Here is a 14,832-nt window from a genome sequence, read left to right on the forward strand (position 1 = left end):
ACTACATTGATACTACATTGAAACTACATTGAAACTACATTGATACTACATTGATAACTTTTACTCCATTGTTTTGCCCATATTGATACTATGGACCAGTGCTGAGTGACTGTGTGTTTATTTTCCAGGGTATTCCAGGTGGACCAGGACCAATGGGCCCCCGAGGACCCAGTGGAGACCCAGGTGATTTGGTGAGTATCCTCCCATGTGGAGTATTGACCCATAGTGGACTGTCCTCTGGAACAGTATGACCACAGTCAGGGTCCACAGGGACTGTCCTCGGGACAGTGTGACCATAGTCAGGGTCCACAGGGACTGTCCTCTGGGACAGTATGACCATAGTCAGGGTCCACAGGGACTGTCTTCTGGGTTTGACCGTAACCACAGATTGACCACAGCCTACACAACAGGTCAGGGATGCTGTGACCTCACTGTGGTCTTTACCGTAACCTTAAGGGACTAAAGGACTGGTGATGACTCATGTGTGGGTTTGACCTAATTCACTCTGTTGGACTGTGTGTGTGTGTATGTGCGTGCCTTTTTGTGTTTGTGTTCCCTCCTTGAAAACAGCCTCAGTCCCACAGACACAAACCAACAGATGCTCAGTCATCTCTAGAGATCTAAAGGATCTTTAACCATGTTGTTGTAGTAGAAAAACATGGAGGTCTTCCAGGTTTCACCTCAAATCAAACACATCAAATCAGATCATCAAACAAACTCTTCTTCCAAAGCAGATCAGAAACAAATGTATAAACAGTGTTCCATAATCCTGCCTGTCTACAGTATTTCATCTTCATTGTTTGTTATGCCTTACAGTATACAACAGTATTCTCAGTGTGACAGATACTGCAATAAAGGTTCCTATTGAGACAAAGGCCTTTGTCTCTGCTGCAGAGAGTCTAGGTGATTGACAGTTTAGGATTAGCTCATACCTCTAATTCTTTATGAGGTGCTTATGGGTACATTAGGCTTTTGATAGGGGCATTAAGCAGAAAATCATAAGCTGTTTCCCCTCCTCTCTAGAGACAAGCTAATTGATATGAACCTAAGAGTGAGTGACATGCCCTCTGGAACTGAAGCAGAGGTTGTTTTAACGGAGATTGGATTTCAGGGATCATTCTTATGTGTTTAGCCTTACGTCCACATGGGAACACTCCCACTTACAGGCCTATAGTGTACATACTTGTGTTTTCAGGCCTATAGTGTACATACTTGGGTTTACAGGCCTATAATGTACATACTTGGGTTTACAGGCCTATAATGTACATACTTGGGTTTACAGGCCTATAATGTACATACTTGTGCTTACAGGTTTATATTTTACATACTTGTGCTACAGGCCTATAGTGTACATACTTGTGTTTTCAGGCCTATAATGTACATACTTGGGTTTACAGGCCTATAATGTACATACTTGGGTTTACAGGCCTATAATGTACATACTTGTGCTTACAGGTTTATATTTTACATACTTGTGCTACAGGCCTATAGTGTACATACTTGTGTTTTCAGGCCTATAATGTACATACTTGGGTTTACAGGCCTATAATGTACATACTTGTGCTTACAGGGCTGTACTGTACATACTTGTGTTTATAGGCCTGTATTGTACATACTTGTGTTTACAGGCCTGTATTGTACATACTTGTGTTTACAGGCCTGTACTGTACATACTTGTGTTTACATGCCTGTATTGTACATACTTGTGTTTACAGGCCTGTATTGTACATACTTGTGATTACAGGCCTGTACTGTACATACTTGTGTTTATAGGCCTGTATTGTACATACTTGTGTTTACAGGCCTGTATTGTACATACTTGTGTTTACAGGCCTGTACTGTACATACTTGTGTTTACATGCCTGTATTGTACATACTTGTGTTTACAGGCCTGTATTGTACATACTTGTGTTTACAGGCCTGTACTGTACATACTTGTGTTTACAGGCCTATACTGTACATACTTGTGTTTACAGGCCTGTATTGTACATACTTGTGTTTACAGGCCTGTATTGTACATACTTGTGTTTACAGGCCTGTATTGTACATACTTGTGTTTACATGCCTGTATTGTACATACTTGTGTTTACAGGCCTGTATTGTACATACTTGTGTTTACAGGCCTGTACTGTACATACTTGTGTTTACAGGCCTATACTGTACATACTTGTGTTTACAGGCCTGTATTGTACATACTTGTGTTTACAGGCCTGTATTGTACATACTTGTGTTTACAGGCCTGTACTGTACATACTTGTGTTTACAGGCCTATACTGTACATACTTGTGTTTACAGGCCTGTATTGTACATACTTGTGTTTACAGGCCTGTACTGTACATACTTGTGTTTCCAGGCCTATACTGTACATACTTGTGTTTACAGGCCTGTATTGTACATACTTGTGTTTACAGGCCTGTATTGTACATACTTGTGTTTACAGGCCTGTATTGTACATACTTGTGTTTACATGCCTGTATTGTACATACTTGTGTTTACAGGCCTGTACTGTACATACTTGTGTTGTTCACTGTATAAACCCTCATACAGTCATGACTAAAATCCTCCTCTCTCCCTCTCTCTCTCCCTCTGTCTCTCTCAGGGTCCTCCAGGACGTCCTGGTTTAGCTGGGGTTGATGGGATACCTGGTCCTCCAGGAACCATGCTGATGTTACCAGTAAGAATTAGATAAAACTCTCTTTATTTAAACTTCCCTCAGCTGAACACACTCTCATGTTCAGTTCCCATTGACTATGGCTGGATCCCAAATCACTCCCTTCCCCTCTGCCCTTTCAATTTGAGCGTCCACGAGCGCCTCCCCCATTTGCACAAGTGTCCAAAAGCTGTGGGAGAGAAAATGATCGAAGGTGTAGGGGCTAATTAGACTCTCAGATAGCAGGGCTGCAGACTTCAGGGCTGCTGGGCTGTAGGCTTTACTATCCTGACACGCACTGCAATATGTTTGGAGTATGTGCAATTTCACACAAAAGAATGGAGAGGCGTACCTGATTATATGCCACGTGCATTTGTTTATGTCTGATTTTGACACTTGACACAAATACCTCCCAAATTAAATATTTAACACTTACTGAGGTTTATATCTTGTAAAACGACAGGAGGGATTTGTTCATTTGACTTTCATGCTTGTTTTATTATTTAAAAGTGGAACATGAATTGCATCATTCAAGTCAGGAGTGTGTCCAGAAGTTGATGGGTTTATTCATCTCCTCGCCACTCTCTGGAAGTCACCGTCAGAGTTTCATCAGCAACACGTGACAACAGAGAGCCCACAGAGCGAGTTGGTAGGGGTGAGGGGGTGAGGGGGTGGTTCATATGTTAAACTGTCCTGAGGGAGGGCAGTAATAGCTCTCAGCCACTAGGTGGTGCTGTGAGATTAAATGCTGATGAGGCCAGATGAAATCTACATTGAGTATTCCCATAGACTTATACTGCATGTATTTAGGTTGATCACTCTACCCCTTTCTCGTGTAGTTCCAACATGGTGGTGATTCTCAGAAGGGGCCTGTGGTGTCGGCCCAGGAGGCCCAGGCTCAGGCCATCCTGCAGCAGACCAAGGTAACGTCCACCTGTTCACTACAACTATAACCTGGAACATCATTACTCCTTTTACATTACAAATGAGCCTTAACTTATCTAACAATGGCCTTCTTACCCTTGTTTATTCCAGATGTCATTGAAGGGACCTCCAGGTCCACTGGGTCTTACAGGGCGATCCGGCCCACTGGTAGGATACCCACCTAGTTCAAACCAAAGGCCACAATCTTAAATTCTACCTTATTCTCTATCTACACCTAGCAGATACTCCCCTGTCTACAGTCCACCACAACCTCATTGACCAAAGCCCCTTTTGTCTCCATGAACATACAAACAATCAGCAATCTGATCATCACTAATGTGACCTAACAGGCTATTCTTTATATGTCCTTGTTTGGTTTGCCTGTCTTTCCTCTCGGTGTTTAGGGTCTTCCTGGTCCCTCTGGACTTAAAGGTGACGCTGGAGAACATGGCCCAAGGGTAAGAGGATATTCTATTTTGACTTGCTACCACAGAGCAGTCAAGGTCCATTTAGATTTTGATGTATCCTGCTGGTCTCACTCTCTCTCTGTCCCTCTCTCTGTCCTCCCTCCTCTCTCTTCATCTCTCTCCTCCTTCTCTCCCCCTCTGTCTATTCTTTCTCTCTCCTCCTCCTCATCCCCCTCTCTGTCTATTGTCTCTCTCTCTCTCTCTCCTCCTCCCCCTCTCTCTGTCTATTCTCTCTCTCTCCTCCTCCTCCTCCCCTCTCTCTGTCTACTCTCTCTCTCTCCTCCTCCCCCTCTCTCTGTCTATTCTCTCTCTCTCCTCCTCCTCCCCCCCTCTCTGTCTATTGTCTACTCTCTCTCTCTCCTCCTCCCCCTCTCTCTGTCTATTCTCTCTCTCTCCTCCTCCTCCCCTCTCTCTGTCTATTCTCTCTCTCTCCTCCTCCCCCTCTCTCTGTCTATTCTCTCTCTCCTCCTCCTCCTCCCCCTCTCTGTCTATTGTCTCTCTCTCTCTCTCCTCCTCCCCCTCTCTCTGTCTATTCTCTCTCTCTCCTCCTCCCCCTCTCTCTGTCTATTCTCTCTCTCTCTCTTCCTCCCCCTCTCTGTCTATTCTCTCTCTCTCCTCCTCCTCCTCCCCCTCTCTGTCTATTGTCTCTCTCTCTCTCTCCTCCTCCCCCTCTCTCTGTCTATTGTCTCTCTCTCTCTCTCCTCCTCCCCCTCTCTCTGTCTATCTCTCTCTCTCTCCTCCTCCTCCCCCACTCTGTCTATTCTCTGTCTCTCCTCTTCCTCCCCCTCTCTGTCTATTCTCTCTCTCCTCTTCCTCCCCCTCTCTGTCTATTGTCTCTCTCTCTCTCTCCTCCTCCCCCTCTCTCTGTCTATTCTCTCTCTCTCCTCCTCCTCCTCCTCCCCTCTGTCTATTCTCTCTCTCCTCTTCCTCCCCCTCTCTCTTCATCTCTCTACTCCTTCTCTCCCTCCTCTTCATCCCCCTCTCTCTGTCTATTCTCTCTCTCCTCTTCCTCCCTCTCTCTCTGTCTATTCTCTCTCTCCTCCTCCTCCCTTGCTCTCTGTTTATTCTTTCTCAGGGTCCCCGTGGTATTCCAGGTCCTGCAGGACTCAACGGGAAGTTAGGAAAGAGGGTGAGACTTTGTCGTCCTGCTCCAGAAACCTAACAGTGGACTGTAACTCTATACAGATGTTCTGAACTGTTGTTGTACTCCTTGATCAGATACAACCAACTGTTACTACAACACATCTTTTCTCTCTCGCCTTGCCTGTCCCTTCATTGACAGTAGTGTCAGTGGCAGTGTGTAGGTTATGAGTGTTAGGGTGTGCTGTGTCCCTGGCACATGGCTGTGTTACTCTGTATGTGTGTCCTCTCCTAGGGCCGGGCCGGAACGGATGGAGGGCGTGGAGCACCGGGGGAGACAGGGGGAAAAGTAAGCTCCCTAAAATCACATTTCATCACAGTGCAGTGGGTGAAAATCAAAGTAAATTGTGTTAAGGCAGAACCTCCTCTGCTCAAGTTTGTTTGTGTGTAGTGTACAGTGGATAGTTTGTTTGTGTGTAGTGTACAGTGGATAGTTTGTTTGTGTGTAGTGTACAGTGGATAGTTTGTTTGTGTGTAGTGTACAGTGGATAGTTTGTTTGTGTGTAGTGTACAGTGGATAGTTTGTTTGTGTGTAGTGTACAGTGGATAGTTTGTTTGTGTGTAGTGTACAGTGGATAGTTTGTTTGTGTGTAGTGTACAGTGGATAGTTTGTTTGTGTGTAGTGTACAGTGGATAGTTTGTTTGTGTGTAGTGTACAGTGGATAGTTTGTTTGTGTGTAGTGTACAGTGGATAGTTTGTTTGTGTGTAGTGTACAGTGGATAGTTTGTTTGTGTGTAGTGTACAGTGGATAGTTTGTTTGTGTGTAGTGTACAGTGGATAGTTTGTTTGTGTGTAGTGTACAGTGGATAGTTTGTTTGTGTGTAGTGTACAGTGGATAGTTTGTTTTGGAATTAACTGAACTATTGTTGTGTCTGGCAGTTAATCTGACTGATCCAATTTACTATGTGTTATTGCGAGTTAGCAACAGGATTGTAAACTAATTAATGTTTCCATGGGAATTGTCGAATGAGGTCTTCATTTTCACTTGCTAAATAACCCTAGAGCTATCAGAGGCTCTAATACTGAGTTTAGTAGTCATATTGACCACGCCAGCGATTCAATAGTTTACAGCTGCAGGAAGAGCTTGGTAAATAAATGACGCATCCCTGGACAGCAGTGTCTTTATCGGTCAGAACAGTGTTCCAGAACAGAACAGCTAACACTCTGGGCTCGCAGTCCCAGCCAGAGACACTACACACACACACACACACACACACACACACACACACACACACACACACACACACACACACACACACACACCACACACCACACACCACACACCACACACCACACACCACACACACACACACACACACACACACACGGAAGCCAGAGTATTAGCTGTTCTGTCCTGTTCTGTGCTAAAACACTGTTCTGACAGATAAAGACACTGCTGTTCACACACACACATGCACACACACTGTTCCCAGTCAGAGCTAATAACACACTGCCAGATGGGAGAGTCCATAGGGAAGGCATCTCAATCTATTGTGTGTGTGTGTGTCTGTGTTGTAACTATGTTTCGATCTCATGCTCTTGGGTCTATTTATCCTCAGGGGGACAGAGGCTTCGACGGACTGCCAGGTCTCCCAGGAAACAAGGGCCCCAGAGTGAGTGAGGACTAGCAACCCAAGTCTCTACTGTCTGTCTTTCTCTCCTCCTGGGACTGTGTGCGTGTTTTGACATTTATGTGTGGGAAGCATTTGTGACTGCTGATGTGTTTAATGGCATTGAACATCAAGTCTACATATGCCTTACACAGTATATAATGTATTTTCTCCTAGGGGGAGAGAGGGAAGCCTGGACTACATGGGCCTGATGGGGAGTCAGGAGAAAAGGTGAGGACGAAAAACAACCATAAATGTACTATAGGGTCCTGCGGAGTAACCATACCCAACATCCCCTTCAGCAAAGTAACCATACCCAACATCCCCTTCAGCAAAGTAACCATACCCAACATCCCCTTCAGCAAAGTAACCATACCCAACATCCCCTTCAGCAAAGTAACCATACCCAACATCCCCTTCGGGAAAGTAACCATACCCAACATCCCCTTCAGCAAAGTAACCATACCCAACATCCCCTTCAGCAAAGTAACCATACCCAACATCCCCTTCAGCAAAGTAACCATACCCAACATCCCCTTCAGCAAAGTAACCATACCCAGCATCCCCTTCAGCAAAGTAACCATACCCAGCATCCCCTTCAGCAAAGTAACCATACCCAGCATCCCCTTCAGCAAAGTACCCATACCCAACATCCCCTTCAGGAAAGTAACCATACCCAACATCCCCTTCAGCAAAGTAACCATACCCAGCATCCCCTTCAGCAAAGTAACCATACCCAACATCCCCTTCAGCAAAGTAACCATACCCAACATCCCCTTCAGGAAAGTAACCATACCCAACATCCCCTTCAGGAAAGTAACCATACCCAACATCCCCTTCAGCAAAGTAACCATACCTAACATCCCCTTCAGCAAAGTAACCATACCCAACATCCCCTTCGGGAAAGTAACCATACCCAGCATCCCCTTCAGGAAAGTAACCATACCCAGCATCCCCTTCAGCAAAGTACCCATACCCAGCATCCCCTTCAGCAAAGTAACCATACCCAACATCCCCTTCAGCAAAGTAACCATACCCAACATCCCCTTCAGCAAAGTAACCATACCCAACATCCCCTTCAGCAAAGTAACCATACCCAACATCCCCTTCGGGAAAGTAACCATACCCAACATCCCCTTCAGCAAAGTAACCATACCCAACATCCCCTTCGGGAAAGTAACCATACCCAACATCCCCTTCAGCAAAGTAACCATACCCAACATCCCCTTCAGCAAAGTAACCATACCCAACATCCCCTTCAGCAAAGTAACCATACCCAACATCCCCTTCAGCAAAGTAACCATACCCAACATCCCCTTCGGGAAAGTAACCATACCCAGCATCCCCTTCAGCAAAGTAACCATACCCAACATCCCCTTCAGGAAAGTAACCATACCCAGCATCCCCTTCAGCAAAGTAACCATACCCAGCATCCCCTTCAGCAAAGTAACCATACCCAACATCCCCTTCAGCAAAGTAACCATACCCAGCATCCCCTTCAGCAAAGTAACCATACCCAACATCCCCTTCAGCAAAGTAACCATACCCAACATCCCCTTCAGCAAAGTAACCATACCCAGCATCCCCTTCAGCAAAGTAACCATACCCAACATCCCCTTCAGCAAAGTAACCATACCCAACATCCCCTTCAGGAAAGTAACCATACCCAGCATCCCCTTCAGCAAAGTAACCATACCCAGCATCCCCTTCAGCAAAGTAACCATACCCAACATCCCCTTCAGCAAAGTAACCATACCCAGCATCCCCTTCAGCAAAGTAACCATACCCAACATCCCCTTCAGCAAAGTAACCATACCCAACATCCCCTTCAGCAAAGTAACCATACCCAACATCCCCTTCAGCAAAGTAACCATACCCAGCATCCCCTTCAGCAAAGTAACCATACCTAACATCCCCTTCAGCAAAGTCCAGGAAACATGGACCCCATGGGCAGACACCGAATTTGAATTCCATTTCTATGTGTGCTGTATGTTGAAACCAGAGCCACATACCGTTCTGTATAATAACCGCACATACATATTATACGAGAAGTACAAAAATGTATGCACTCACTAATGTAACTCTGGAGAGGAGCGTCTGCTAAATGACAAAAATGTCAAATGTATTATGCTATACATGTGGGTCGAGTTGAAACCACTTTTCCACGAGGCAAGGTAAAAGTGAAGGACGCCATTACCATGATCGGTAGAGGAAATTCTCCGACAGTACCACAGTTAAGCAAAGCACCCAGATCAAAGCACTCACCATTGAGATGAAATTGAAAAACCTTGAATTTTTAAGACATCTCTGTCATTCTGGCTTTTGTTCACTCAACAACAAGCAATGCAAATATCAATGATTAAAATCCAGTGAAGATTATAAATTAATTTCAGACAAATTTTCGGCTATTGGTGATGAATTGTGGTCAGGACAAGGCATGTTAGTTATGTGAAATTGGGGATAGAGGACGGGTGTGATGTATTACGTAGACATATCTGTGTGTCAACTGATTTCTTTAATAGGACAGTATTCTCTCCTTGTTGACTCTTTCTCGTGTCATTTTTTAGGGTGTAGATGGACCCGTAGGGCCGAGTGGACAGCCCGGTGAACCTGTGAGTAACCACGTCACTCACACACACACTCACACTCACACACACACACACACACACACACACACACACACACACACACACACACACACACACACACACACACACACACACACACACACACACACACACACACACACACACACACACACACACACACACACACGTTCCTCCACCCCACAGGCGGCTCTATGACCGCGGTATGCCCAGGCTGATTCACACTCCATCTTTATCCCAGCAGGTGAGGAGGAGGCCCAGTGGGGTTCTGCCTCTCTAAATGGATCACCCAGAGACCAAAGAAATAGAGGACTGTATTAGACATGTTAGGAGGGCTGTGTTAAGGCTCACGCTGAATGTGGATCTACTGATTGTCAGCGTGCTGTTGAGGCCGTCTGAGTCAGAATCGTGCGAAAATGTCATTTTCCGTGATTCTACATGTAAAATCGGTTTGCACTCGGTTCGCAACTACAGCACTCTCTGCAGGCAAACACTATTGGTGTGTCCGAGCCCTTAACTACAGAGACTCAGGAAAATAGAGTAGCTGGGGGTTTGGATGAGAGAGAGGGGAAGTGAGGGGGGAAGGGGGAGAGAGGGAGGGAGATAAATGTGAGAGAGGAATTCAGTGGGTGGTGAATGAGATAAGAGCGAGTTAGAGAGTGAGGGAAAGGGAGAGCGAGATGGTAGAGATGAAATCCTGGCCTGAATGATTATATTTCCATATCAATCACTTCAAGGGAGATCACAGATGTGGCTTTGGAACAGGTGGCTTGGCCGAGGTACAAAGAGTGATGCTGACAAAAACAACACACGCAGCGACACCCCCAACCCGCTTCATCTCTCCTCACAGACACACACACTCACTCTCACACAAATACACACTTGCCCATATGCGCACAGGCTCATTAACTTGCTCTTCCTCAGACACTCACACACACACACACTCAAACATACTTACAATATTTCTCAAACACACACACACAAATGCATGATGAGCACACAGAAACACACACAAACACGCACACAGACACACAAACATATATACTGTATATACAGTACCAGTCAAAAGTTTGGACACACCTACTCATTCAAGGGTTTTTCTTTATTTTTCAAATGTTTTACATTGTAGAATAATAGTGAAGACATCAAAACTATGAAATAACACATGGAATCATGTATTAACCAAAAAAGTGTTGAACAAATCAAAATATATTTCAGATTTGAGATTCTTCAAAGTAGCCACTCTTTGCCTTGATGACAGCTTTGCAAAGTCTTGGCATTCTCTCAACCAGCTTTATGAGGTAGTCACCTGGAATGCATTTCAATTAACATGTGTGCCTTGTTAAAAGTTCATTTGTGGAATTTCTTTCCTTCTTAATGCATTTGAGCCAATCAGTTGTGTTGTGACAAGGTAGGGTTGGTATACAGAAGATAGCCCTATTTGGTAAAAGACCAAGTCCATATTCTGGCAAGAACAGCTTAAATAAGCAAAGAGAAACGACATTCCATCATTACTTTAAGACATGAAGGTCAGTCAATCCTGAAAATTTCAACAACTTTGAAAGTTTCTTCAAGTGCAGTCACAAAAACCATCAAGCACTATGATGAAACTGGCTCTCATGAGGACCGACACAGAAAAGGAAGAGCCAAAGTTACCTCTGCTGCAGAGGATAAGTTCATTAGAGTTAACTGCACCTCGGAAATTGCAGCCCAAATAAATACTTCACAGAGTTCAAGTAACAAACACATCTCAACATCAATTGTTCAGAGGAGACTGTGTGAATCAGGCCTCCATGGTTGAATTGCTGCAAATAAACCACTACTAAAGGACACCAATAATAAGAAGAGACTTGCTTGGGCCAAGAATCATGAGCAATGAACAACAACAATGACCGGTGGAAATCTGTCCTTTGGTCTGATGAGTCCAAATTTGAGATTTTTGGTTCCAACCGCTGTGTATCTGTGAGACGCAGAGTTGGTGAACAGATTCTCTCCGCATGTATGGTTCCCACCGTGAAGCATGGAGGAGGAGGTGTGGTAGTGTGGGGGTGCTTTGCTGGTGACACTGTTTGTGATTTATTTAGAATTCAAAGCACACAACCAACATGGCTACCACAGCATTCTGCAGCGACACGCCATCCCATCTGGTTTGCACTTACTGGGACTATCATTTGTTTTTCAACAGGACAATGACCCAACACACCTTCAGGCTGTGTAACCTGCCTAAATGACTACCGACCCGAAGCACTCACATCTGTAGGCATGAAATGCTTTGAAAGGCTGGTCATAGCTCACATCAACACCATTATCCCAGAAACCCTAGACCCACTCCAATTTGCATACCGCACCAACAGATCCACAGATGATGCTATCTCTATTGCACTCCACACTGCCCTTTTACACCTGGACAAAAGGAACACGTATGTGAGAATGCTATTCATTGACTACAGCTCAGCGTTCAACACCATAGTGCCCTCAATGTTCATCCCTAAGCTAAGGACCCTGGGAGTAAACACCTCCCTCTGCAACTGGATCCTGGACTTCCTGACGGGCCCCCCCAGGTGGTAAGTGTAGGTAACAACACATCCGCCACGCTGATCCTCAACACGCTGATCCTCAATCCTCAACATGCTCAGTCCCTTCCTGTGCTCCCTGTTCATTCATGACTGCACGTCCAGGCACGACTCAAACACCATCATTAAGTTTGCTGATGACACAACAGTGGTAGGCCTGATCACCGACAACAATGAGACAGCCTATAGGGAGGAGGTCAGAGACCTGACCATGTGGTGCAAGGACAACAACCTCTCCCTCAATGTGATCAAGACAAAGGAGATTATTGTGGACTACCGGAAAAGGAGGACCGAGCACGCCCCCATTCTCATCAATGGGGCTGTAGTGGAGCAGGTTGAGAGCTTCAAGTTCCTTCGCGTCCACATCCCCAACAAACTAACATGGCCAAGTACACCAAGACAGTCATGAAGAGGGCATGACAAAACCTATTCCCCCTCAGGAGACTGAAAAGATTTGGCATGGGTCCTCAGATCCTCAAAATGTTTTACAACTGCACCATCGAGAGCATCCTGACGGGTTGCATCACTGCCTGGTATGGCAACTGCTCGGCCTCCGACCGCAATGCACTACAGAGGGTAGTGCGGGCCAAGCTTCCTGCCTTCCAGGACCTCTATACCAGGCGGTGTCAGAGGAAAGCCCTATGAATTGTCGAAGACTTCAGCCACCCTAGTTATAGACTGTTCTCTCTGCTACCGCACGTCAAGCGGTACCGGAGCGCCAAGTCTAGCTCCAAGAGGCTTCTAAACAGCTTCTACCCCCAAGCCATTAAACTCCTGAACAGCTAATCAAAGAGCTACCCAGACTATTTGCATTGTCCCCCCTCTCTTTTACTCGGCTGCTACTCTCTGTTATTATCTATGCATCGTCACTTTAATAACTCTACCTACATGTACATATTACCTCAATTACCTCGACACCGGTGCCCTCGCACTTTGACTCTGTACCGGTACCCCCTGTATGTAGCCCCGCTATCGTTATTTACTGCTGCTCTTTAATTATTTCTTATTCTTATCTCTTACTTAATTTTTTTTTTTTTGTATTTTCATAAAACTGCATTGTTGGTTAAGGGCTTGTAAGTAAGCATTTCACTGTAAGGTCTACAGTACACCTGTTGTATTCGGCGCATGTGACAAATAAAATTTGATTTGATTTGATAAGGGCTATTTGACGAAGAAGGCGAGTGATGGAGTGCTTCATCAGATGACCTGGCCTCCACAATTTATTTATTTATTGGATTTTATTTAACCTTTATTTAACTAGGCAAGTCAGTTAAGAACAAATTCTTATTTACAATGACGGCCGACCAAAAGGCAAAATTACTGCTGTGGAGATAGGGGCTGGGACTAAAAATAAATAAATAAAATATAAATATAGGACAAAACACATATCACGACAAGAGCGACAACACAACACTGACAACAACATGGTAGCAGTCACCTGACCTCAACCCAATTGAGGTGGTTTGGGATGAGTTGGACCGCTGAGTGAAGGAAAAGCAGCCAAGAAGTGCTCAGAATATGTGGGAACTCCTTCAAGACTGTTGGAAAAGCATTCCAGGTGAAGCTGGTTGAGAGAATACCAAGAGTGTGCGAAGCTGTCATCAAGGCAAAGGGTGGCTACTTTGAAGAATCTCAAATATCAAACATATTTTTATTTGTTTAACACTTTTTTGGTTACTACATGATTCCATATGTGCTATTTCATAGTGTTGATGACTTCACTATTATTCTACAATGTAGAATATAGTAAAAACAAAGAAAAACCCTTGAATGTGTAGGTGTGTCCAAACTTTTGACTGGTACTGTATACTGTACCTGTATTTGTCATAATTTGAGGATGTATATATATATACATGAGCTTATATGAACCTGATACAGTATTGATCAGTGTGCTGTGTTTGACTCTAGGGTGCCAGAGGACTTGTCGGAGCCAGAGGGTCCCCTGGGCCACCTGGGCAGCCAGTAAGTCAACATCCAACCTTCACCCTAATGCTGTTCAATGGGCAATTTAACACCCTTCAAACCAGTCTGATATTAATAGATAACATCGAATACAGTTAAATCTGATTAGCTGTCTTTCTCTTTCAGGGTATTACAGGTGTGGATGGAGTTCAAGGATCAAAGGGCAACCTGGTCAGTATTTTAAACTTAACTTTGGACTTGTAGTTTTCATGACCTCAAAATGACAACAGTTGATCCATGATGACTATAATGGGTGAATAAAAGCTTTCTAACGATGGTGTTTAGAAACACAATCAGACCTGTGGAATGCGAGTGACTTTTATTAATTAAAGTAAACACAGCTAAAAAAAATCATTGACCACAGTGGAATAGCAGTCCCATGACCCTGTTTAGGATTCCGAGCATGTGGGGCTCTGACCATGTGACCAGGGTTGTGTGAAGAGAAAGTGTGTGTGACGCTTCTTGTTGTTTTGTCTCAGGGGCCACCTGGAGAGACAGGGCCCAGCGGTCAACAAGGAAATCCTGGATTACAGGTAACCCACAACCTCACACAAGGTCAACACACAACAACATGTTGTCAAAAACATCATCCATAAAAAACACCGTCTCAACACTTTCTTTGACTTTCCATTCTGTCGCTCTTTGTCTTTCTACTCTCTCTTTATCTTTCTACTCTCTCTTTATCTTTCTACTCTCTCTTTGTCTTTCTACTCTCTCTTTGTCTTTCTACTCTCTCTTTGTCTTTCTACTCTCTCTTTATCTTTCTACTCTCTCTTTATTTTTCTACTCTCTCTTTATCTTTCTACTCTCTCTTTATTTTTCTACTCTCTCTTTATTTTTCTACTCTCTCTTTATCTTTCTACTCTCTCTTTATTTTTCTACTCTCTCTTTGTCTTTCT

The 14,832-nt window shown here is 44.5% G+C and overlaps 1 protein-coding gene across 2 annotated transcripts in view; it reads left to right on the forward strand.

Moving 5' to 3' along the window:
* Positions 1-14,832, forward strand: part of LOC139539072 (collagen alpha-1(XI) chain-like) — an 84,957-nt gene that overhangs the window by 36,222 nt on the left and 33,903 nt on the right. For both annotated transcript variants that reach the window (XM_071341837.1, XM_071341926.1), the window contains 13 exons: positions 129-191; positions 2,600-2,674; positions 3,490-3,573; positions 3,686-3,742; positions 3,979-4,032; positions 5,117-5,170; positions 5,417-5,470; positions 6,742-6,795; positions 6,970-7,023; positions 9,360-9,404; positions 13,880-13,933; positions 14,060-14,104; positions 14,413-14,466. In XM_071341837.1, coding sequence (XP_071197938.1) covers positions 129-191; positions 2,600-2,674; positions 3,490-3,573; positions 3,686-3,742; positions 3,979-4,032; positions 5,117-5,170; positions 5,417-5,470; positions 6,742-6,795; positions 6,970-7,023; positions 9,360-9,404; positions 13,880-13,933; positions 14,060-14,104; positions 14,413-14,466 — 747 coding nt within the window. The remainder of the gene's footprint in view (positions 1-128; positions 192-2,599; positions 2,675-3,489; positions 3,574-3,685; positions 3,743-3,978; positions 4,033-5,116; positions 5,171-5,416; positions 5,471-6,741; positions 6,796-6,969; positions 7,024-9,359; positions 9,405-13,879; positions 13,934-14,059; positions 14,105-14,412; positions 14,467-14,832) is intronic.

The sequence above is a fragment of the Salvelinus alpinus genome, chromosome 1 (assembly GCF_045679555.1).
Source record: "Salvelinus alpinus chromosome 1, SLU_Salpinus.1, whole genome shotgun sequence".
NCBI classification, from domain to species: Eukaryota; Metazoa; Chordata; class Actinopteri; order Salmoniformes; family Salmonidae; genus Salvelinus; species Salvelinus alpinus.